The sequence below is a fragment of the Chrysochloris asiatica genome, unplaced genomic scaffold (assembly GCF_000296735.1).
Source record: "Chrysochloris asiatica unplaced genomic scaffold, ChrAsi1.0 scaffold00041, whole genome shotgun sequence".
Classification (NCBI taxonomy): domain Eukaryota; kingdom Metazoa; phylum Chordata; class Mammalia; order Afrosoricida; family Chrysochloridae; genus Chrysochloris; species Chrysochloris asiatica.
The window spans coordinates 14,751,722-14,778,001 of record NW_006408559.1 but is presented as its reverse complement, the minus strand read 5'-3'; the positions used below and the strand labels follow the sequence as shown (position 1 = coordinate 14,778,001).

The 26,280-nt window shown below is 50.8% G+C and overlaps 1 protein-coding gene across 1 annotated transcript in view; it reads right to left on the bottom strand.

The window, feature by feature from the left end:
• Window positions 1-24,237, bottom strand: part of AGK (acylglycerol kinase) — a 53,834-nt gene extending 29,597 nt beyond the window's left edge. Inside the window, exons 1-4 of the mRNA XM_006861253.1 lie at window positions 24,137-24,237; window positions 11,593-11,632; window positions 6,195-6,274; window positions 1,356-1,431 (exon numbers count right to left, since the gene is read on the bottom strand). Of these exons, the coding sequence (XP_006861315.1) occupies window positions 1,356-1,431; window positions 6,195-6,274; window positions 11,593-11,632; window positions 24,137-24,237 (297 nt within the window). The remainder of the gene's footprint in view (window positions 1-1,355; window positions 1,432-6,194; window positions 6,275-11,592; window positions 11,633-24,136) is intronic.
• Window positions 24,238-26,280: the final 2,043 nt, after the last annotated feature.

The following is a 26,280-nucleotide window of genomic DNA, read 5'->3' as shown; positions in this document are numbered from 1 at the left end:
TTATTATATATGCCTAAGTAGGTTTTTTTTGTTTGTGTGTTTTTTTAAAAAAAGCTAAAGTGGATAAAGAGAAATACTTTTAACTGATGGTATATGGAGGGGATTAAAAATCAATGTAATGAAACAAGTTATATGAAGTGTTGAATGTGAAACTGATGATGTGCCCTGTAAACTTTCACTCAATCCACAATAAAAACCTTAAATTAAAAAAAAAAAACAAAAAAAAACTTAATGGGAGCAGAAAGCCTCATCTTTCTCCCACAGAATAGTTGGCAGTTTTGAACTGCTGACCTAAAGGTTCACAGCCCGATTCATAACCACTTCACTACCAGAGCTCCTTTTCACATCTAAGATACAAAGGTTAAAAAAAAAAGAGGATAAAAGTGATGGGATGGAGAAATTATACCAGGCAAAAAGTAATCAAGGAAGCTAGCATGATAGTTAAATACTAGTACCAGATGTGAAAAACCGTGGCAATAAGTTTAATGTTAATGCTTTAATACTACATACAGTATTAATTTGATCTATGAAAAGATCAAACCATGAAAACCAAAATCATTCTACACTTGAGTGCACCTAATTACACAGTCTAACATTATAAACAGCAAAACCTGTCAAAACTATCCAGAGAAATAAGAAGACAAATCCACAAGCACAGGTAAGGTGGTAGGGATTTCCAACACTCTTTTTTTCTGTAGTTTATAGATAAAGCAGATGAAAGAGTAAAAGCACAGACGTCTTGACCCTGGTGTGGTGCGGTCAGAAAAGCATCGCAAGGTAGGCAGCTCAAACCCACCAGCCGCTCCTTGGACACATTCTACGGGGATGGCTATGAGTTGGAATTGACTTGACGGTACTCAACAACAACAAGGTGCCCAACAACTGACAGTGTTCTCTTAAGGCAAACACAGACCATTTATGACCACAGGTTGTTGTTGCTAAGTGACATCGAGTCGGCTCCCACTCATAGTGACCCTGCATAGGGTTTCCGAGGAGCAGCTGGTAGGTTTGAACCACTGCCCTCTGGTCATGAGTCCAGTGTTTACCTTACAGTGCCACAACAGTACATGCTAAAACCAGCCTCAAGAAACTTAAAAACACTAGAACTACATAGACCATACCAACTTTTATCTCCGCAGAGTTAGCATGTTAGCATCTTGTCTCTCAGATGAAAGGCCACGATATAACTCCAAGCCTCCATCTGATCCTACTCGGAATACAAAAAGCTGACCAAGTCTCTTTCAGGGACAGGGCACTGACTTCCTTGGTCCCTGTCTGAAGTGAAAATCCATCTCTGCAGAGGGACAGGTCATAGGGTGGTGGCCTGGGTTAGCACGCCCTCATGTCCTCCTCACCTTGACGACAGTCACGTCCATGCCTGACAAGTGTAATATCGGGGCAGCATTCTTCTCAAACAACGTCCTGGCTTTTCTGTAGACAAAAGGAAACAAATTAAAATATGTCAAACACGAGTTTCCCAAGAGGGAGAATAGATGCCTAACCGCAAGAAACAGACTATTGAACACGGCGTGTCCTTTACTAAGTACAAGAAGTTTAACTGCATGTCAACAGTCAACATGTTGGGCTAACAACAGGTTGGAGGTGACGTCGACCCAGAGGAGACTCAGAAGGAAGACCTGGTGATGTACTTAAGAAAAATCAGCTACTAAAAACCCTACAGAACACAGCTATACTTTGACACATGGGGTCACTGTGAGTGAGAACTGACTCGCTGTAGGATCAGCATGGACCGTGAACTGCAGAGTTGGCAGTTTGAATCCACCCTAGACAGGGTCACTGAGTCGGAACCGACTCGCCAGCGCTTAACAACCACAAGAGGCTGAACTGGGGCTGTTGCCCACCTGTCCCAATGTCACTACTGGATTCACAAGGAGGAACGCAACAGCTGGAAATGGATGAAATCCCCATCTGAGACGCCGAGCTCTGACGCAGCCTCCATCTGCCATTATCAATCACAGCACACCCAGAAAAAAGGATTCGAACATTTGGGCCGTACTTGTGCCTTCCACTAATGGGTCAGAAAAACGTCTAGCCCGAAAGTGGAGACTCTTTCCTTCTAAGATTCCATCTCAAAGATGAAGAGCAAACGTCACCAGTAAGAAACGAAATGCATTATTAATTAAATGATGAAAGGGGAGAGAGGGCTCGGTTGAAGAACTTTAACGTACTTAAAGCAATTTCCACGTTCACACAAACACAAACACAGTGGCTCGTCGATATATTATTTACTAATCCCGAACACACAGCCATCTGATTTCTGAAAGCCGTTTGGAGCCAGGACTCCGTAATGAAAGAGCTCCCTGATGAATTATACACGATGTGTCAGGGCAGAGCTAAGATGACAAAAACGGTGCAGTTGAGGCGTGAAAGTGGGAACTTCAGAGCCACAGCCTCCAGGCTGCATGGGTCCCAGGGAACCCGGAGAAGACAGCAGGGCCAGGCTTGCTAACCACAAGGTTGGTGGTTCAAATCCACCAGCCGCTCATTGGAAACCGAATCCAGGGTCACTATGAGTCAGAACTGACTCAGTGGTACTCACCAACAGTGGTAAGCACACGGTCCCCACCCACTGATACTGTTTTACAGCACACTCCAGACACTCAGGACCACACGGTGCTGCTGTTGCTGTGAACTGTCGTCAAGCCCATTTCACCTCAGTGGTAAAGGTGTCGCCGGGTGGCGCAGAGTGCTAAACGCTCCACTTGGCTCTGCCCTGACACATTACGGACAATTTCTCATGGACCTCTTTCACTGTGGAGTCCTAGGTCAAAACGGCATGGGAGCTTCAAGAAAGTAGATGACTGTGTGTTCAGTGTACTAGCAGAAAGGTTGGCAGTTCAAACCCACTCAGAGGCACCTCGGAAGACCGGCTTCTGAAAGGTCACAGCCTCGAAAGCCCCTTAGAACAGTTCAAGGATGCCCACGTGGGGCCACCGGGAGCCTGAATCAACCCGACAACAAGTACTGAGACTACCCTTTGCCGAGAATTTTATTTTTGGTGTTGCTGAGAATACAAAGGGCTCCAAAAACCTGGTAGGAAAATGACACCATCTTTTCATTCAGTTTTTCCACCAGCTTCTGAAAACCCTCATACACACACTGGCGCCCTGGTGTGGCACTGTAGGATAAGCACTGGACTACAAGGCCAGGTGGAACTGCAAAGTCAGCGGTTCAATCCACCAGTTGCTTGAGTAGGAACCACCCCGATGGCACTAAACAACAACATACATTAGACCTTGCACCAGGCCACGTGGACCACTCAGTAACATGGATGACAGTGGTGGGTCCGTCCTCTTCCGGCTGCCCCTCCCCCACGGGGTCACTTTCTGAGTTGCTGTGGTGAATCTGATCCCTTATGTTGTGGTTGTTGTTGTTAAGTGCCATCGAATCGGTCTGACTCATAGTGACCCTGTCTAGGGTTTCCGAGGAGCACCTGGTGGATCTGAACTGCTGACCCTGCCATTCAAACTGACCTTGCGGTTCATGCATCATCCTGCAGTGCCACACCACGACCCCACTGATCCTGCCTGGTGGGGTTGCTGGTGGTGGCGGGGTGCCGTTGAGTCGGTTCCGACTCATAGTGACCCTGCATAGGGTTTCCAAGGCTGTCAATCTTTACAGGAGCAGAAAGTCTCATCCTTCACCTGAGGAACGGCTGGTAGTTTTGACCTTCAGGTTAGCAGCCTGACTCGTAAGCACTACACTACCAGAGCTCCTTATTGATTCTGTAAAGTCGGAGTACAGTGTGGGCGCAGGGAGGGGTAGCCTGGGTTTACACTTTACGATTCATAGAGTCCCTCAAAGGTACTGGTACTACACTTTTAAACAAGCACCTACTTGTAAAACTGCACGTGTACTGACATGTAAAAATGCAGACACCTGTCAAAATAGAGCCTTAAATGACCAGGCACAGCTGAAACACCAAGTTACTGATGGACGAGGCCTCCTTAGGAGGGAACCCACGTGGCCCAAGGAGGAGCGGTGCTTCTGGGGTGGGAGAGAGTAAAGGAGGGCTGGAACAGGGTCAGAGGTCAGTAATAATGTCAACACCTGCACAGCGCCACCCCGTCTGTCCCAGCGACCCTAGAGGTTTCCAAGGTGGTCATTCTTACAGAAGCGGATGACCGCATCTCTCTCCCGTGGTGTAGCTTCACCCACTGCACCAGCAGGTCCACAAGGACAACAGCAGGACACGCTTCTCTCCTTCTCAGTAAGACTCACGTGCTCTGTGTCTTGGAAATCATGCTGAGGACTTACAGGCACTACCTCAGTGAGCCCCAGAGCCCATACGACAGTTGTACATGCTGTTACTTTTCCCATCTTGTGAAGTTCTGTGGAGTCAATTCCAATTCACAGTGATCCTGTATCCAAGGAGCTGCCGGTGGGTATGAAACACCAACTTTTTGGTTAGCAGTTCAATGCTTATCCTACAGCGAGACACAGAACTACACGTTCCCATCTTTTTGCTATTGTTAAGCACAGCTGAGTCACTTTTGACTCAGAGCAGCCCTCTATAGGGTTTCCGAGGAGTGACTGGTGAGCTTGAACCACCCACCTAGTGGTTCAAGCCAAGCTTGCAGTCCATTAACCTGCTTTCCCATCTTTCTTCTTGTTGTTAGGTGCAGTCGGGTCAGTACCAACTCATAGAGACCTGATGCACAAGAGAACGAAACACTACCCAGTCCTGGGCGAACCTTACTACCGTTGCCACACTTGAGCCAACTGATGTTGCCACATTGCCAATCCATCTCATTGGGGGGGGGGGGTGTCTTCCTCTTTTTCTCCGACCCTCTATCTTACCAAACATGATATCCTTCTCTAGCGACTGGTCCATCCTGACAATATGTCCAAAGTATGAGAGACCAAGTTTGTCCATCTTGGCCTCCAAGGAGCACTCTGGCTGCACTTCTTCCAAAACAGATCTATTGGTTCTTTTGGCAGTCAATGGTACTTTCAATATTCTCCTCCAACACCATAACTCAAAGGCATCAATTATTCTATGGTCTTCCTCATTCACTGTCCAGCTTTCACATGCATATGAGGGTACTGAAAATCAATGGCTTGGGTCAGGTGCACCTTAGTCCTCAAGCTGACATCTTTGCTCTTCAACACTTTAAAGAGGTCTTGTGCAGCAGATTTGCCTAATGCAACACATCGTTTGTGCAAACTGAGGGTTTGTGAAGTCACATAATAACTGGGTCCTCAGCACGAGCCTGCGGTTCAGCTCCACCTGCTGCCTCGGGCCACACAGAGCCTGGTGCCAGGACTGTGCAGTGCTGACACCTGTCCACTGGGTGGTGCTGTTGGGACCAGAGACACTCACGGGAGGGGGGGCGGGGGGAGGTAGGAGGCGGCTCTGACAGGGCAGAAATCTGACTGGAGCACTGAGGTAGTGGAGACCATTCGGCCAATCTGTGGGCAAAACCCTCAAACAACAGGAACTGAACTTGCGGTGGAGTCCCTCACCCAACCATTATGACAGATTTCATGATGAAGGTAGCACCTCCTAGGATGCCCTCACTGGCGTCCAGGCCCAAAGAACCTATGTGCCACGGCCACACTCTGTCCAGATGTTGTCAGCCTCGACACTCATCCCTGGGCCCAAGTGCTCCTCACATGTTTCTGCATACAACCCCACCGCGAGGACCTCTGGGGCCAGCTGACTGCTTCAGGCTTCCCCCAACACCTCCTCAGTCCATGCCCACCTCCTAAGAAAACACTCTGAGGTCCCAAGTCCACTGCGCTGAACCGAGGACAAAACCCACCAGTGGGTACCCAGTCCAGCTGCTCACAGCAATGGGGACCGTGTGTGCTCCATGGGGTTTTAGATGGCTGAGCACCTCGGGGTGGACTCAAACCTTCAACCTTCCAGTGAGCAGCCAAGTGAGAGCATGCTGCCGAGGGGCCTCGTGGTGGGCACACAGCCACAGGCTCCCAACAGAGAAGACTTGTTTGGGTGTGTGGATTCTGAACTGATCATCCAACTTCAAATACAGCTGTTTGTTAAACACCCATTCTTTTTATGGTTACGACTCCATGGAAACTTCTATTTCTACTTTAAAACCACATTTCTGGGTCTTCTAGCCCCACCTTCTCACTAGCTGCCTACATCTGTCATACGTGTTCCCCTTAGCAACCGGATGTGTAACAAATGCTAAAAGGACTGAACGCACCCTTTGCAAGCCGCAGGGTTGAGGAAGACCGTGGCCTTCTTCACTTGGGCGTTGGGAGGGATGACTTGATTGCCAAACTCCTGAAAGAGAAAAAGAAAAATGGTGAAGAAATGTCCTTTCCATCCGCCTGTGAGCACACAGCTCCTTCCAGCAGACCCTGTATCTGCTCGTTAGTAACACAAATGCCATCAACAGAAACAGGTTACATAGGAACCTTGGTGGTACAGTGTGCTAAGCGTTGCAATGTTGTTGTTGTTGTTAAGTGCAGTCGAGTCTGTTCCAATTAATAGCGACCCTGTATAGGGTTTCTGAAGGAGCTCTGGTAGTGTAGTGATTACAAGTAAGGCTGCTAACTTCAAGGTCAGCAGTTTGCAACTACCAGCTACTCCGTGGGAGAAAGATGAGGCTTTCTGCTCCTGTAAAGATTTAAAGTCTCAGAAACCCTGTGCAGGGTCACAGTGAGTCCGAACAGACTCCACGGCACACCACCACCACCATCATAGGGTTTCTGAAGGACAGCTGACTTCTTGAAAAGAAAGAAGTTCAAGGTGCCCTGAAGGCACGGGCCAAGAACAAGACGCTGGGAACTGCTGGAATATAAATTAAAATCTTTCAACAAACTGATGCAGCACTGGAGGCACTCACTCATTTTTGTCCATTGATTGGATGAGATTCGTATTTGTGCCCAATCTGAAGACCGGAGTAATAATGTTATATGACTGTTGTTGTTGTTGTTGTTGTTAAGTGCCGTCGAGTCAGGTCCGACCCATAGCGACCCTGTACAGGGTTTCCGAGGGTGTAAATCTTTACGGGAGTATGTTGTTGTTGTTGTTGTTAAGTGCCGTCGAGTCAGGTCCGACCCATAGCGACCCTGTACAGGGTTTCCGAGGGTGTAAATCTTTACGGGAGTAGAAAGCCTCATCTTTCTCCCGCGGAGCGGCTGGTAGTTTCGAACCACTGACCTTAAGGTTCGCAGCCCGATTCGTAACCACTACGCTACCAGAGCTCCTTAATGTTATATGATAGGACCACAGAAATCATTGGGCAATATCATTCACACCACATACTAGTAAAATTTTTCTAAAGATAATTTGTAAATGGCTGTAACAGTACATTGACAGGGAACTGTCAGACAGATGTTCAAGTAGGCCAGGATGTGGAATGAGGGAGACCACTACTGGCATGAGATGGATCTTGGATAAAAGCAGAGAATACCAGAAAGATGTTTACCTGCGCTTTATTGACTATGCAAAGATTTTCAATTATGTGGATCATGACAAGCTACGGACAACATTGAGAAGAATGAGAAATTCAGAACACTTAATTGTACTCATGAGGAACCTGTACATAGACCAAGAGATAGTCATTTTAAACAGAATAAGGGGACCCTGAATGGCTTGAAATCAGGATAAGTGTATGCCAGGGTTGTATTCTTCACTATACTTATTCGACCTGTACGCTGAGCAAATAGTCTGAGAAGCTAGATTATATGAAGAAGTGGCATCAAGATTGGAGGCAGACTCATGAACACCCTGCGATATGCAGATAATACAACCTTGCTTTCTGGAAGTGAAGGGGACTTAAATACTTATCAATGAAGATCAAAGACCACAGCCTTCTATATGGGTTGCACCTCAACGTAAAGAAGACAAAAATCCCTCCCACTGGACCAATACGTAACATCAAGGTAAACGGGGAGATGATTGTAATTGTCAAAGACTTCATTTTGCTCAGATCAACCATCAACACTCACGGAAGTAGCAGTCAAGAAATCAAACAATGTGCTGCATTAGGCAAATCTGTTGCACAAGACCTCTTTAAAGTGGTCAAGGGCAAAGAATTCAGTTTGAGGACTAAGTCTGATCCAAACCATTGTATTTGCAATAGCCTCATGTGCATGTGAAAGTTGAACAATGAATAAAGAAGACCATAGAAGAAGTGATACATTTGAGTTATGGTGTTGGCAGAGCATATAAAAAGGACCATGGACCGCCAAAAGAACAAAATTTGTATTGGAAAAATTATAGCCAGAGTGCTCCTTAGAAGCCAGGATGGCCAAAATTTGTGTCTCATACTTCAGACATATTGTCAGGAAGGGCCAGTTCCTGGAGAATGATATCATGTTTGGTAAAGTGGAGGATCAGAGAAAAAGAGGAAGACCCCCCAAAGAGATGGATTGGCACAACAGTAGGAGCAATGGGCTCGTGTAGCAACGACTGTGAAGTTGGCACAGGACCGGGCTGTTTCGTGCTGTTGTGCATAGGGTTGTTATGAGCTGATACCAACTGGATGGCACCTGACAATAACAATAAAGTCCCTGAAGGTCATCATGCTAGGTAAAGTGAGGGACAGAGAAGAAGAGGCAGACACTTCTCCCGCGCCCCAAACAAGATGGACTGCAATGGGCTGAAGCTTCACGGCTGTGAGGAGGACGCAGGAGTGGGCAGTGTTTCCTTCTGTTGTGCATGAGCTCGCTCGCTCTGAGTCGGTACTGACTCGACGGCATCCAGCAGCAGTAACAAAGCTTATTCGGGACGAACTTGGCATTTACCAGTTAGCCCCCAGATCTTTACAGCTGACACTCACTGTGCCATCTCTCCTTTGCAGCGTCTTATGGGAAGACGAGTCCTTCCTGGTGGGGAGCTGAAGGACCAGCACTGGACTGACTGCCCACTGCAAGGCTGGCTACTCAAACCCATCAGCTGCTCCTTGGAAGCCTGTCTAGGCTCGTTCTGAGTTGGAACTGACTGGATGGCACGTACCAACACCAACACGGTAGCAGGGAAGGGGCCCTGGAGGCACAGTGCTAACAAAAAGGTTGGTGGTCTGACCCCATCAGCCACTATGTGTTAGAACAGGCCTGTGGAGCTGCTGCCGTAGAGCACTGTTGTTGCTTTTGTTAAGAGCCATCACGTTGGCTCCGGCTCACGGCAACCCTGAGGCTGTAGATCTTCACAGGAGTAGAAAGCTCTTGTTTCTCCTGCAAAGTGGCTAATGGGCTCGAACTGCTGATCTTGTAGTTGGCAGTCCAGTGCTTATCCTACAGAGCCACCAGCCTAGAAAACCCTCTGTCACATGGGATCACTAGGAGCAGAGTCAACTTGACGGCATGGCACCAACAACAACATGGAAAGAGGAGTGGAAATCCTATCTCCCACACACTAGTGTCTGCCACTTTCAGCCACTTTCTGCCGAGCTCTCTGACACTAACGCTGTTGGAATGAGCCCACTTTCGCAGATAAGAAAGCCAAGTTTCAGGAAGATTGGAACTGGCTGACATGCAGTGATGGGGCATCTTTAAGGGCCAGCTGTGAGAATGTAGGGGTCTGCACTAGAGATGGTCAAGCAGATGGCAAGGAGGGTACAGCAGAGGGAGACCAGAACCTTGGGTAACGGGGCCAGGTCTCGGCCAAGATGCTGAGTTCAAAAGTAAGAAATCGCAGCAAAGAACGGAGAAAAGAGAAATGTCACCTGAAGACTGCATCACACAACACGCTCGGAATGGCCAACCTTCCTGACTCATGCACGGCTCATGGGAAGTCCTTCTAGATGCACTATTGCTTGGTTAAAAAAATAACTGAAATAAAACTGTTTCTGGATACTTCAGGGATGTATGTTGCTCCTTTGTAAAAAGTTTCTTGTATAACTTTTGCTCTGCTTGCTAAGTTACCACTTTGCTGCCAAATCTCCAGACAGGATGACTTGTGCTTGTTTTACCTGGGCTCTTTCTGGAACGGGGCCACAGTCCAGATTATTCCTCCCTGTGGTTTCTGGGCCTCTGGAACCCTGACTGAGTGCAGATGCCTATGTGAGACGGCAGTATGAAGGACATGAGGAGCGGGAAACACCCTCGTCTTCCAAGGGTGCAGTGGGCCGGTGAAGGGAGGGCCCAGGCGGGAAGCTAACCAGAGGTTTCTTTCTGTGGAGGGAAGGCGCCAGGCAGGCGTGAGGCAGTGGCAACTGAGACCAGCAGCAGAGTAGATACAGCACAGAGCAAGCTTCCAGGACACAGTCCCTAAAGGAGGGGGAGACGGAGCCACAGCCAAGGAAGGACCTGAAAGGCACACATGGGTCTATGCTTAGCTGCGGTTCAACTGACTCCGGCTCACAGAGGCCCCACATGTAACAGAACTAAACCAGGCCCACTCCTGAGGCCTCTTCACAGACGCTGATCTGCTCGAGTCCCCCGGGGCGGTCTCTGTGTGTTTTGAGTGCCTCCCAACCCAGGGGCTTAGCTTCCAACTCTGTGTTGGACAATATTCCGCTGTGATCCATAGGGTGGTCCCTGGCTGGTTCGGGGTAGACTGGAAGTTCTGCTGGAACCTGTCCACCACGGTGCTGCTGCTGGTATGGGAACTACTGGTGTCAGAGGTTCCACCATCACAGCTCCATGCAAACCACTGCAGTCCGACAGACTGACAGACAGGTGGATGAGACTGACACACAGATGGTGACAGACTGACAGATGGGTGACGGATGGACAGACAGGTGGATGAGACTGACACACAGATGGTGACAGACTGACAGATGGGTGACAGATGGGCAGACAGGTGACAGGCAGACAGGTAGCAGGCAGATAGGTGGATTCCTCTCCTCTCGAGAGAGAAGAAAGGCTGCCAGTGCTTGTGGCTAGCTGGGATGGGACTCTCCTCGGAGCTGAAACAAAAGTTTCCTGGAGCTGATTTTTGAAAGCGCTGAAAAGCGTGTGAGAAAACATGAAGCAGAAAGAACCAAACCCGTGGGACACAGCTTGGGAGCAGTTCGCTGATCATCCCCAGGGAGAGGGGTGTATTAATAGCATCTGTTGTCATGGTCCCCCGTGAACACATTTCAGAAACCAGTGGGGTTCCCCACCCACCTGTCCCACTAACTGCATCCCTCGCCTGCCATTTCCGACTTTCCTGTTCCCCTCCTGAATTTCTGACATCATCGCCGAATCATTTAGGCGTCATTACTTAGTGGTGGAAACTCATCTGTAGTTATTGTGTACAAAGGCGGAGGTGGGGGCGAGCCCAAATGTGGTCCTCAGCCTGAAAGGACTGACCGCACGACCGCAGCCAATAGTCAAACAGAGAGGACTATGGCGTGGCCGGGCAGCGTTGTGCTCGGATGAGTCAGCGGAGCTGCTGAGCTACATGGGTTTTCAGAGGGCTTGACGTGTGGAAGCGACACCTCCTCTGATCTGATATTCTAGGGGCAATTCAGGTCCACACACAGTCGGGGGGGTGGAGGGTGCGGAAGACCCCTCCCCACCTTCGGGTTAACTTCTCTGATCCCTGCTCAGTTGGTTTTTGGCCTGAGTCGCCATGAGCCACTGCATGGACAGAGAGACAAAAGGCACCTCATGGTCCCCCTACACAGAAGAGGTGAGGTTATTATTACCCCAAAAGAGGCTTACCTGAGCTTCCTGACAGGCCGCTCTCCTCAGCAGGTTGTCACTATGAAACAAACAAGAGAGCAAGTCATCAGCCTCTCCCAGGAGGTCGAGACCCAGACAAGTATGTATGGCTCCGAGCTTTCCGTGGCTCCGAGCTTTGGAATACAGGCTCCTCTTCTCTGTACAGTAGCAGGTGGAAGTTTCTGGAAGACCTAGTAGCAGATCCTGGCTCCTCTGAAAACAACTTGCATGGAATGGAAGTCTGTGCCGGACACCTGCACACCATGGTAGGCAACCCCTCCCTGAGGAGCTGTGGCTGTCACCTCACCTGGCAAAGGGGACTCTGACCAAGGGAGAGGGCAGTCCTGGTGGCGCAGTGGTTAAAGACCTCAGCCGCTAATCAAAAGGCCAGCAGTTTGAACTCATCAACTGCTCCTTGGGAGGGCAGTGTGGCTTTCTATTTCAGTAAAGATTACAGCCTTGGAAACCCCATGGGTCAGCTCTCCTGTCCTACAGGGTTACTAGAGTCAGACTTAACACAACGACAGAGGGGTTTCTGGGTAGGGAGATGAGCCTGGACTATCGAGATGGGTACAGTCTAGCCACCCACACACCTACTCACAGCACCCCTGGAGGACAGCGAGCTGCTCCCTAGGATTCCAGAGACTGTAAAGCTTTAGGGACGGACGCAGACAGCCTCACCTTGCTCCTGAGGAGTGGCCGGCGGCTAGGTTTCACCTGCCAACCTTGCAGTCAGCAGTCCAATGCTTAACCTACGGCGCTACCGGGGCTCCTTAATCTAGTCACAGGGGTCCTTAAAGAGGAGAGCATCTCCCTGCTGTGGGCCGCAGGAGCCGGGGTTGTAGAAGCAACAGCCACGAGCCAAGGACTGTGGGCAGCCTCTAGAAGCCTCTGGAAGGCAGGCCGCCTGCCGGCTCCTTGAGCTCCTGATTATAACCCACTGAGCTCCTTGTGGACCCCGGACCTCCAGAACTGTACAGTGATTATTCTGTACCGCTTTCAACCACTGTGTTTGTGGGAGTTTAAACACAGTGCGAAAAAATGTACAAAGTTAAAGCACAAAGCAAATAAATGTAGCCCGCATTTTTTACCCCCACTGCAAAGCCCTCAGGACATTTCACTCAATCCCGTCTTCTTTCTTATCAGTCAGGCACTCAAGTACACACAGATGGACATTTTTAGCACCACACAAAATTGTGACTTGGAAAGGAAAGTGCCCACTGTGAATATGTGCATCTATTTACGGTGTAGGGCCCTCCCATGGAAGGAACTCTGGTAGCGTAGTGGTTCCGAATCGGGCTGCGAACAGCAAGGGCAGCAGTTTGAAACTACCATCTGCTCCGCGGGAGAAAGATGAGGCTTTCTGCTCCTGTGAAGATTTACAGCCTCGGAAACCCAGTTCAGGGTCACTATGGGTCGGAACCGACTCGATGGCACATAACAACATTATTTATGGTGTAGCGCCCTCCCATGTCACGCCCCGCCCCACACCACCACGCCAGGCCACGCCACACCACGCCACACTGGAAGCACACTCTCCATAGCTGTCTGCCTACAGAGCTCCCCAATTCTCCCTAGAACCCAATGAGGCAGAACCTTAGAGAGTAAATTGGCCCAAAACCAATGTCTAAGAAAGAATTTAAAAGAATGAAAAGATTATTTTACTTACATTCTTCTTAACTCATCTAATTTTGATAAGGAGACTTGGTATGGCTGTAAGATAAGCACTGGACTGCTAACTGAAGGTCAGTGGTTCAAACCCACAAGTAGTTCCTTGGAAACACTATACAGGGTCTCTAAAAATCGGAACCGACTCGACGGCACAATGATTTTGATAAGTAACTGAACTAAAAGGAAGATGCAGCACCATCTGCTCTCAGTGGCTCTGTCCCGGGGGGCCCACCCACCCATCACTGAGCAGGATGCCTCCTCCCTGCCTGCTGTCACCTGAAAGCTCAGGCAGCCTTCCATGTACCAAGACCTCAACACCCACAATGGTGGGCAGCAAAGACGGACAATACCTAGTAAGTCCAGCCGAGGTGGTCTCCACAGCCAGGCCATCCCAACTGCTCATTACCTACTAGGACCCCACCCTCCACCCGAACCCCCGCCTGCCTCCCGTGATGCACACCCTCCACCCAGGACCCCCATCCGCCTCCCAGGATCCATAGCCTCTGCCCGGGACCTCCACCAATATCTAGGCCCCCCCACATTCGACTTCCTTCCTTCCTCACTCTCAGGGAGTCATTCCAATATTTACAATAGAAGGAGTCAAATTCAAGGTGCACCCCATTAGCTGTTGATGAGTAATTGACATATGCTGTGTGCCTCCAGTCGGTTCTGACTCATAGCCACCCTGTATGGGGTTTCCAGGGCTGTACATCTTTGAGAGAGCAGAAAGCCTCATCTTTCTCCCTCATGATGGGCTCGAACTGCCAACATTGTGGTTCACAGTCCAGTCCTTAACCTACAGACCCACCGCAGCTGTCCTTTCAGCTCACTTATTCCATCTGCATGCAGATCACCTGAGAAGATGGGTTAGATGAAGGAGAACGTGGCAGCCAGGTCGGAGGGTGGCCCCTGAAGAGCTGCGGCATGCAGGTGGCACAGCCCTGCTGGCAGTGGTCACGACAGCCTGGCGCAGGGCTGGGCAGTGTCTCGTACGACCCATGGTCGCCACAGCTCCTCTATGTTGGTTTGACCCCTCACATTTGCAACCTTATATGCCCTGGAGAGTTAAAAATATGGAGAATTTACGCAGGCCAGATGCTGGGGTCCTTGTAGCCACCTGAGCACCGTCCCTGGAGCCTAAATGGGTGAGACCAGCCTTCTCCGGTTTCCACACCTGGACAGTGCTGGCCTGCAGTGTTCTCATCTCCTTCCACAGACCCATTTCCCTGCCCCGTGACTTCATATCCTGCAACCTAGAAGCCCTCTATGCCTCCCTCCCACCCACCACTGTCCTTTCCTGGCTCCTCCCCCCACCTGGGGACATCACTGGAGAGCGTCCGCCCACTCCACTTCCCTGATTCCTGGGGACCAGCCCCCAGTCCACCCCGAATACAGGGCAGCCCCCTGAACCGTTGATCCCTACGCTCTCTTTAGGCTTGAAGTAAGATTTGGGCGGCTCATTCATGATTGAATATATTCTTCAGGACCTCGACCCTCTTGAGATGTGGTCTGTAAGATACGGACTGGACTGTGAATCACAATATCGACAGTTCGAGCCCAACATGAGGGAGAAAGATGAGGCTTTCTGCTCCCTCAAAGGTTCACAGGGTGGTTATGAGTCAGAACCGACTGGATGCACACAACAAATGCAAATTATTCGTCAATAGCGAATGGTGTGCACCCTGAATTTATTTGGGCAATGTTCAACACCAATGACTTTATGATCCATAATGCCCTGGGCTGGAACATGCAGATGGAACGTGCTCTGGAGGCCCTCCATGAACATGCCACGATTTCAACTCCATCAAAGGAAACCTCATCAGCAGTGTACTTGTTTAATATCAAAAACCTGGTAGTAACCACCTTGATCTCATTCTCCAAACCAACCTGCTTCTAAAACTCAAATAAATCCTCAAAGAGAAGAGATTTCTCCCACTGAGCTCATCTCATGATCTGTAGCAAGCTCTGAAAACCATTTCAAAAAAGAAATTCCAAGAACGTTTTCAGTAACGGCACACTGATGGAATTCACAAGAAAATAACCAGGACTCCAACTTAAAACTGGTAGAGTGGCGGCTGCAGGTTGCTAGGTGTGGGCTCGCTTCTGCAACACCCCTGCCTGGCAGGCTTCGCAGTCCCCACCGCCCAGGGGAGGAAGCCCAGGCCAGAGCAGGAAAGAGACCTGTCCAGGTGATGGGGCTGGAATTCACACCCAGAAACGCTTGTCTTCTTCACACAGTTCAAGCCATTGCCGCTACTCTTGCCAAGTGTCATGCTTGGAGGCCCGAGCACACACTGCAGTGACCCTCCTCCCGGCCCCCAGAGGTCCTGATACAGTCTCATCTCCTCTCTGGCCCCAGTGTGGGCTCTGCCAGGCAGAGGGCTCTCAGGAGACTGTCAGAGGAAATGTGAAGGTGGCCCATGTTAGGGTGGAGAAGCCGACTCGTGTCCTGAGGGAAACGCGGAAGGCTCGTCTCTGTGTGAGGACAGGACACTCTGCAATCCACGATGGGTCCCCTGTGAGATCACCGATGAGATGGAAGGTGGGGACAAGTCACAGGAGCAGACTCAAGGGGGGGTGCGCACGCATGTGCGTACACAGGTTCACAGCCTCGGACACCTCCGGGAGCAGCCCCGCTCTGTCCTACAGGGAGGTTACAGCCCCCGAGCTCTCAGTCTCTCTTCCACCTTGGGGACAGGTGACTCTGGAGTCCAGCTGGACTCATGGAGACCCCGTGTGAAGCAGAGTAGAGCTATGCTGCACAGCGTTTTCAGGGGCTGAGTTTTTGGAAACAGACAGCCAGGACATTCTTCCAAGGCACCCCAGGGTAGATGTGACCCTCCAACCTTATGGTCAGGACCCGAGCGGGTTCACCATTTGTGTCACTGGGGAGCTTCCATAAAGTAACTAACACAAAACCCCAAACTCACTGCCATCAAGTCGATTCTGACTCAGAGTGCCCCACAGGACAGGGGAGAACCCCAGGATGGGGAGAACCCCACAGGATGGGGGAGAACCCCACAGAATGGGGCAAACACCACAGGATGGGGGAGAACCCCACAGGAAGGGGGAGAACCCAATAGGGCAGGGGAGAACCCTACAGGGCAGGGGAGAACCCCACAGGATGGGGGAGAACCCCACAGGACAGGGGAGAACCCCACAGGACGGGGGAGAACCCCACAGAATGGGGCAAACCCCACAGGATGGGGGAGAACCCCACAGGAAGGGGTAGAACCCAATAGGGCAGGGGAGAACCCCACAGGATGGGGGAGAACCCCACATGACAGGGGAGAACCCTACAGGGCAGGGGAGAACCCCACAGAATGGGGAGAACCCCACAGGACGGGGAAGAACTCCACAGGACAGGGGAGCACCCTACAGGATGGGGGAGAACCCTACAGGGCAGGGGAGAACCCCACAGGAAGGGGTAGAACCCCACAGGAAGGGGTAGAACCCCACAGGATGGGGGAGAACCGCTCCACGTTTCCCTGTCACCTTTCCAGGTACAGAGTGCCAGGTCGTTGTCCCGCTGAGTAGCTGGTGGGTTTTAACTGCCACCAGGGCACGGTACCGTCAGGGGCTAAGTAAGGAGTTCTGCTTGGTACCACCAGGAGGGGACCCAACTCCTGCAGAGTCTGATGAACTGAGTCGGGCCATCAGACAAACATTCCAGATTGCCAGCGGGTGCACAATCTGACCCTGAACCCACGAGCCTCATGTCGAAGCTGAAAGTCATGCAGATACATAACGTCACACCAACCCATGGAGAGAACGAAGCTACGAGCATTTTAAAGAGGGCTGGACTACAGGACTGGGGCCTGCCACAAGGTGACCGTGGAGGGCAGGGGCTCTCTGACACGGCAGACTGGAACTGGAGACGGGCACTCACAGTTCATGCCATGCCGCCCTCACTAAGAGGAGGCGTTAGTTCAGTAACGTCTTTACAAGGAGAAGCACACTGAACCATCCCCTGTCCTGAGATCCTATCCTGAAAGCCACTTCCGCCACACTCCGGAGGCCAAGTGCGGGGCCCTCTCGGCACCCAGCTTTATTAGCTCTACAGCAAACAGAACTCAGGCTGGATGGAGAATCACAATGTGGTCGTGGGGTGCACACTGGCTGCCCCGGGATCTGCTGGATGGATGGAGAAGCAGCAGAAACAGAGGTGATGAGAACCTTAGAGAAGGGATTCTCTGTGGGCAGGGCCTGACTGTTTCTAACTGCACGCTGGACCCCTGCCTTCCCTGACCAGCAGACCAGGACTGCTGCAGTGGCCTCACGCCCTCATGGGGAAGCACTGAGACTCAGCTGAAGGGGACACGGGATTGAGAGAGAAAACACAGCCCACTGCAGAGGCGGCTTTCGCACTTGATGCAAACAGGTACTGAGAGGTTAGAAACACCAGGCAGACCAGGACGCTAAATGATCCTTAAAAGATCTTAGCTGTTTCCCAAGGAGCACTGGTGGCACAGTGGGTTAAAGTGCTGGACTGCTAACTACAAGGTCAGAGGTTCAAACTCATCAGCCGGTCCACGGGAGAAAGATGAGGCAGTCCGCTCCTGTGAAGCTTTATGATTTCACGAACCCAACGGGGCGGTTCTACTTGGTAGAACTGAAGGAAACAGTCCAAGGTGCACTGAAGGCATCGACAGAAACCAAGCTCCAGGGATTGAAGGAATACAAATGGAAATGTTTCACCAAATTGATGTAGCCCTGGAAGTACCCACCAGTCTATGCCAAGAAATTCTGAAGACGGCTACCCGGCCAACCAATTGGAAGAGATTCGTATTTGTGTCCATCCCAAAGAGAGGTGAGCGGACAGAATGCAGACGTCATCTAACAATGTCATTAATACCACACGCAAGTAAAAATTTTGCTGAAGATAATTCTTAATGGCTGCAGCAGTACATCAACAGGGAACTGCTAGATACTCAAGGCAGGTTCAGACGAGAATGTGGAACGAGGGACATCAATGCTGACGTCACATGGATCTTGGCTGATAGCAGACAATACCAACAAGATGTCTACTTGTGCTTTACTGACTACAAAAAGACATTCAATTGTGTGGATCATAACAAACTATGAATAACATTACGAAGTATGGGAATTCCCGAATCCTTCACCATGTTCATGCAGAACCCATACAAAGACCCTGAGACAGGCACCACTTGAACAGAACAAGGAGCTGGTGCGTGGTTTAAAATCAGTAAAGATGTGCATAAGGGCTGTGTCTTTTCACCTTACTTACTCAATCTGCATACTGAGCAAATAATCCCAAAAGCTGGATGATACAAGTAAGAACGTGGCATCAGGATTAAAGTAAGCCTCATTAACAACCTGTGATACAACCATGTTTGCTGAAAAACAACAGGACCTTGAAGCTCTTACTGACAAAGATCAAAGACTACTGTCTTCAGTGTGGATTACAACTCAAATAAAGAAAAGAAAAATCCTTACTGGGCCATTAAGCCACACCAGTGTAAACACAGAAAGCATTATAGTCAAGGATTTCATCTTGCCTGGATGCACAATGAACGTCTACAGAAGCAGCAGTTAATGAATCAAACGATGTATCACACTGGACAAATCTGCTGCAAAACATTCCTTTTGTGCTAAAAGGCAAAGACGTCTCTTTGAAGAAAGACAAAGGTGCTCCTGACCCAAGCCATGGTATTTTCAATCACTTCGTACGAATGCAAAAGCTGGGCAATGAATGAAAAAGACCTAAGAAGGGTTGTTGTCTTTGAATTACGACTCTAATGAGGAATACTGAAAGTGCCGTGGACTGCCAGAAGGACAAATAAATCCTTCTTGTAAGAAATACAATCAGAAAGCTCCTTATAAGCGAGGATGTGAGACATCATCTCATGTGCTTTGGATACGTGATCAGGAGGGACTAGGCCCTGGAGAAGGACACCGGACTTGCTCAAGTAGAGGACGGATGAAAGAGACGCAGCCCCTCAGTGACATGGACTGAATCAGCGTGGTGGGCTCAACCAGAGCAGTGACTGAGGCATTGCTCCCTTCTGGTGTCCACGGGGTCGCTGTGAGTTGGAACTGACTCGATGGCAGCTAACAACAGCATAGACTTACTGGGCAGCCAGAACGCTAGTTCTTTCTGTTCCATCAGCCACCGGACATCTGCATACACAGCTACAGACAAATACGGATCGAGTCTCCACTACACACAAAGTACTTGAATTTACTGACCTAGAATGCAGACAGGCCATGGAGATGATGACCATTACTCAAGAAGACAGTACAGGATGAGAAAGTTGTTGTTCAGCCCTCCCCAGAACTTAATCCTCAGGACACACGGCAGAGCTGCACACCTTCTGACCTCCACACTCATAAGCCAGTGGCCACTACGCTATGTGTCAGCTCGTCTGCACCATGAAATCGCAGAGATGTCAGTCAGCATCTGAGACGTCAGCGTCAACACTTGGAGCAGCTGAGACTACTGATGCAGACCTCCCTAAGAAACACGTCATGTCAAAACATAAATATGTATAATACACCCCCTGCCCTTCCAACACACATGTGAGGGGAAAGCAAATGGAATGATGATTTCTTTACGAGGAAATCTGTTTAATTTGATCATCTAGGGGAACAAGGAGTATAATTAAACATCATTGCACTTAGAGGGGGAAAAGGAAAAGTCTCTCCTCATCCCATGACCCTAGGCTGACAGGCATGGTATTTAATTACCCATAAAGGGGCTTCTTTAAATAGCTCCCATTTACACCCCTAATTCCAGCCTCAGCCTGCACACAGGGACGAGGACCCTTGAAATGGCTGGAAAGGAAAGCAAACTGCTGGCTTAGTCATTTCCCCCAAGCTGAGCACAGGAACACCAGGAACAGGGAGCCCCGTCCCAGGTCCTGGCCCCAGGGCAGAGGTCCAGATGTGTAGCACAGATGCCCTGGAGCCACACTGTGACCAAAGAGACACAGGGCCTGGTCCAGCGCACACCCCCCAGCCCATACCCTGTCGGAGTCTCTAACCCAACACAGCTATGATGCGCAACAGCTCTTCCTTCCACAGCCTCATGGCCACTTTCCTTCTCGGGACCTGGTGTGAAGCCAGCCTTCAACCCAACACCCAGCCCATCGCCTTGTTCTCGGGACTCAGAAGTCCCCAATCCAAGTGGTTTGATTCCCGGCCAGTGACCCGCATGTGCAGCTATTCCCTCCCCCTCCCTCCAGCTGTCTGTCAGTGGGGGCTTGTGTGCTGTTAAACAGGATTCAGTGGAGCCATCCAGAGGGGAGAGTGGAAGCCCTGCTCTGAACAGTGGTACTGATGCTTCCTGCAGAGGAGCCTGGGGCAAGTCCCCTGACCCCGCCCCTTCGGCCCCCCGACCCAGTGACCCTGGGTTAGGACCATGTCCTCTTTCACTCATACACCGGCTGATGGTTAGTGGTCCCGTGCCTAACCCACTGTGCCACCAGGGCCGTTAGGAGCATGAAAGGAGTTCGCAAGCGTAGCTCAGGCTCGTGGCTGGTGCACTGACTGCCAGCTGCCCTATGTCACATGACTGAGTTCCTAGGATACACCACACACACCGCTTCCTCTGAGCACCGCCTCATGAGCACAAGTCTGAGAGGTGGGCCCCCATCAGTGCAAGTGAAGGCCAGGCATGGAGACGGAGACCCACCACTTACCTCAACCAGGGGTCTCTGCCAGCTTCATGTCCAGGGAGGTACGGTGTTTTAAAGTCCCGGCCAGGCTGGGAGGTGAGATGCTCCCTGGGCCCCAGGCCAGGTGGACACAGAAGCAGGTTCACCCAGTGTTAGCACAAGGCAGAGCAGAGCCCATCCAATAATGAGCCCAGCGTGGGCTGGGAAGCTGGGCACAGGCTCAGAGCCAGGACCAACGGGGGACAGGGAGACACAGCCCGGTGGGACTTGTGATACTGAATTACTGTTGTTGTTAGGTGCCACCAAGTCGGCACCGACCCATAGCGACCTTATGCACAGCAGAACGAAACACTGCCCGATCCTGGGCCAACCTCACTATTGTTACCACGCTTGAGTTCTGCCAATCCATCTCATTTGGGGGCACAGGAGAAATACAAACATGACCTGGGATTCTAACCACACATCGCTAACTGGGGAGTCCTGGTGTGGCGCTGTGGGTTCATGTGCTGGACTGTGAAAAGTCAGATTGAACTGCAAGGTCGGCAGTTCAAGCTCACCAGCTGCTCCTTGGAAACCCTACGCAGGATCGCTATGGGTTGAAACCGACTCGATGGCACTGAACAGCAACAACCTCCGTCACATGGACATGCCTCCCTGATGCTTCCGCTCTTCCACGTGCCCTCTCACACAGAGGGGACATGAATAAGCCACTGGGGTCTCGGTAGACTACCTGCTGGACCCTGTCTTACTAGGCCTCTGGCAGCTGTACCTGCTATCGCTTCCGGAGTGCTGAGACCTCACGACTTCAAATGCCCTCGCAGTGACTAGCAGACAGTGTCGGGCCCAGGGCGGAGCACTTCACAGATGGCTCGGGTCACCTCCAGCAAGGCCTGCGAGGAAGGAGCTAAGGTGCCCGTGTCACAGAGGGAGACCCTGAGGCTGAACGAGCCCAAGCCACCCTCTTTCTTGGGGCCACGCGGTCAGCACACCAACTCTCTGTTGGGGGGCAGAGTCCCTGCTGGGGAGGCTGCACATGGGCAGGGGGCCTTGTAGCAGAGCCGCCAGGTGAACTGTACTATCGGGCACCTTCTCGCCTAGGCAGGTGGAGAGGGATGAGCAGAACCTGAGAAGGCGCAAGGCAGGAGAGCTGGCGCAGTGACAGCGTGTGCCATGACCCTAGGCTTTAAGGTACTGTAGAGACATGCGTGTCACTAATGTGCGTGTCACCAATGGGACATGTGCGGCAAGCCTGCATCAGGCAGGTCGATGGGTACCATCTGCCCTCAGTGTGCGCTCACTTCCTGTCTCTGTCACGTTCTGGTCTCTCTCACAGCACCCCAACCTTCTTAGGGTGTTATCTCTACGGGGTCCACTCTGTACTTCACAACAACAACACTGCACACTAGGAGTCGTTTGTGGCACTGTAGGATCAGCACTGGATTACTAACCAAAAGGTCGGCGGTTCAAACCAACCGGATGCTCCTTGGAAACCCTACACAGAATCGCTATGAGTCAAAACCAACTCGAGGGCACCTAACAACAACATGGCACACTTAGTTGTGGAAGCATCTCTGTTATAAGTGCCAAGGAACAAGCCAACCTGTGTGTGCCTCACTTCACTGCAACCTTTGCAGAGGTCTGGAACCGAGCTGACAGGACCCCGAGCTTGGCCTGGACCTAAAGGACACTGAGCGTCTCTGTGGGGATGAGAATCGTTTGGAAATGGTTGCGCAATAAGGTGACTAGAGTCAGCATCCCTGAATTTACTTCTAAATGGTTAAGAGGACAAAGGCTTTGTTAGATAACGGGGGCTTCAAAAAGTTGGTGAATTCCATTTTTTACCAATTTTTCGAAGCCCCCTGGTATTAATTTCTTTAAGGCGCACACTGGCGGGAAGCTATTCTAGTCCCTCTAGAACATCCTCAACAAGGGTCACAGGAGTCCTCAAATCCTCACCGAGTGGAAGCAGCAGCCATCCCTAGTGGGTGGGTGGTCTCTCTGCACTAGCTGACCAGACCTCAATGAGGCTTCAGCAGAGGGACCCCCAGCCCCCATGTGGCCCCGACTCTGATGGGGCATGCAGCTCCTATCAGAAAAGGGAGGAGACACTTCATATTACGTTTACCACATGCTTCTACTACCCAGGCCTTTTTATCAGAGCTCTGGTGGCACCACGGGTTAGGTGTAGAGCTGCTAACTGCAAGGTCAGTGGTTCAAACCCACTGGTGACTCGTGGGAGAAGATGAGGCTGTCTGTTCATAAAGATTTCCTGTCTGTCTCAGAAGCCCCAGAGGGCGCTGGGAGTCAGAATCAAGGTGACATCAGGGGATCTGTTTGTTTGTACTTCCAGGGTTCCTTTTAATATTCTACAGACTCTGGGTTTCTCAGGCCTGCTCTGCCCTATAGTTGCTGACGGCATCTGAAGGCTTAGTCCTGAGAATATTTAGAGAGAAAAGGCGAGAGGAATGCTGTCCTCCCATGCAGCCGGCAAAAGCAGGTGCCATTCCACGTCATTCCTGATGGGGGTGAAGCAAAAAGACTCACAAACACACCAGTGTGGGTCTCCTTTCCAACGTGCAGACCAACACGGACAGACACCACCATCCTGTGTTCTACTGAACAGCGATGTCAGCTAAGACATTTGTCATTTACCCTTATAAGACATTGAGTCCCCCAAAGCCTGCAATCTGATTGGCTGTCCTAATAATCCATGTGATTTTTATACAGAAATTTCTTGTTCATTCAATCTTCAAAAACCATGTTCCACCTCAAGAGGCGCCCAGGCCCTCTCTGGCTCTCTCCTGGCCTGGAGGCTGGAGGGGCCCAGGCTCCACTCAGTTCCTGATTCACAAAGAAAAGCAGAGGGCGGAAGCCGATCCTGACATATCACAAAAAGGAGGCTGGGAAAAATATAAATAAATAAATAAATAAAAAAGGGAGGCTGGGCCAAGAGCTGCTGGATCCTGGATCCCAGGAGACAGGTGCCCCAGGAGGGCCTGCTGTCAGGAGGTCAGGTCTCAGCTTGCTGACCAGGGCAGCACCGTGTGGACAATTCTACAAAGTACCACTGAGTCAGCCCTGGTCACCACAAGAAGTGGTGGGGGTTGTTTTTATTTTAGGGATACTCTAACAATACAGCGTATTACAGACACCAGCACAGCGGAACAGGATTTCTGTTGCAGGCTCTTTGGGACTTTTTAGTTCTTCGGGGAAGGTGGGGACAGCAAGATACTTACCAGTGTTTCTCATAGAGCCAGTGACCTCCCCACGTCAGCAGGCAGACTCCGGCGGTAGTTTTCTTCCAGTGACTCCGAAGTGTTTTAAAGAAGGCTGGCATCTTGTCCTGAGGAGTGCTGGCTCTGCGGAACCAGAACCAGAAGTTAACTGAGGAGAAGTCAGGTGATGGAAGGAGGGGTCCCGTCACTCTCCTGCCCTCCTTCCACATCCTTTCTTGGCCTCCCTGACCCAAAGCTTCTCTTCTTCTTCCTCCTGGCTTTATACAAACTGGGGCTGACCCACTTACATCCCTTGTTCTTCCTCCCTCCCCTTTTCTCCTTGTGTTAGGAGGACAGAACAGGTAGTGCACCTGTGTCCTGGTGTGGCACTGCGGGCTAATGCGCTGGACTGCAAGGTTGGCAGTTCACACTCACCAGCTGCTCCTTAGAAGCCCTATACAGGCTCGCTATGAGTCAGAACTGACTCAACAGCACTTAACAACAACACAAATGTCAATGAAAGGAGTGCTGGTAGCATAGTGGCTAAGTGCGTGCTTGCCAACCCGATGTCAGCGGCTCTAATACACCAGTGGCTCTGCAAGGGGCAGGTGTATCAGTCAGTCTCTGTAGAGATGACAGGCTTGGAAACACTGTGGGGCAGTTCCGCTCCACTCTCCAGTGTACAGACGTTACGTACTGAGTGTCAGGAAGCAGGAGGGATGGAGGCAGAGGACTGTCCCAGGCTCAACTCTGTCCCCTAGAGTTAGGGAGACGCCCTAACCTATGTAGTGACCCTGCTGAGAAACTGGGGGCTTCTTGTGCTATGTTAATGAGGACAGCCAGGAATAGAAGTCCCTTTGGAGAGATGCCTTAGAAAGAGGAGCAGACGCACACACACATACACACACACACCAAGGATTGGGGTTTTTCTTTTTTTTTGAATCAGGAGGGAGCCAGTCCCTGGAGGACAGCATGCTTGGTAAAGTAGAGGGTCCGTGAAAAAGAGGACGATCCCTAACAAGACGAACACAATAGTGGGTTCAAATACAGCAAGGACTGCAAGGAGGGTTGTACACGGGTCTCTGTGACTAGGAACTGGCTTGACAGCCCCTAAGGAGCTCTGGTAGCGTAGTGGTTACGAATCGGACTGCGAACCTTAAGGTCAGCAGTTCGAAACTACCAGCTGTTCTACGGGAGAAAGATGAGGCTTTCTGCTCCAGTAAAGATTTACAGCCTCAGAAACCCTGTATAGGGTCACCATGAGTAGGAACTGACTCTACCGCACCTAACAACAAGACATATGTAAAGTACTAAGTATGAATCTAGAAAAACTGAGCATCCCATTTAATTTTTAACAACAGCAACACCATTCGGTTTCAGTTCACCAATGCCTAGGATGAGGAGCTGTGGTAGTGTAGTGGTTACAAGTTAGGCTGCTAATCTCAGATCAGCTCTTCCCGGAAGAAAGATGAGGCTTTCTGCTGTAGATTTACAGCTTTGGAAACCCTGTGCAGCAAGAAATCACAACCAACTCCACGTACACCACCACCACCACCGCCACCCACGCCTAGGATGGAAGCCGGGTGTGGTGCTCTAGAGTAATGGAGTCCTGGGGTGGCACTGTGGGTTAATGCGCCAGACTGCAAAGCCGTTTGAACTGCACGGCGGCGGTTCAAGCTCACCAGCTGCTCCTCGGAAACCCTACACAGGGTCAGTGTGGGTCGGAACCTACTCGACGGCACTTCACAACACTGGCCATTTTGGAATCCTGATGTGGAGCCTTACTTTAAGACCAGCAGCCAATCACAAGGTTGAACTGTAAGTTCGGAAGTTCAAACTCACCAGCCGCTCCTCAGAAGCCCTATACAGACAGGGTCTGTGAGTTGGGACCCACTCGATGACACAAGGAACAGACTGAGTTACCACGTTACCTCCGTGTTACCAGGAGAAGGGTACCAAGCTTGCTAAAGGAGAGGGTTCGTGATAACGAAGAAGAGATGAGGCTGGCAGGGCAGCAATGGGCTCAAAGGCCGCACAGATTGTGTGGTGGGGACGGGGGTCTGTACAGAGGGTGACTGTGAAGTGACACCGGCGATCTGGGGCACACCTGCTCTGTGGCCTCCTTTAGAGGCAGGTTGTCAGTGCGCCCCATAAACGTCCCTGCT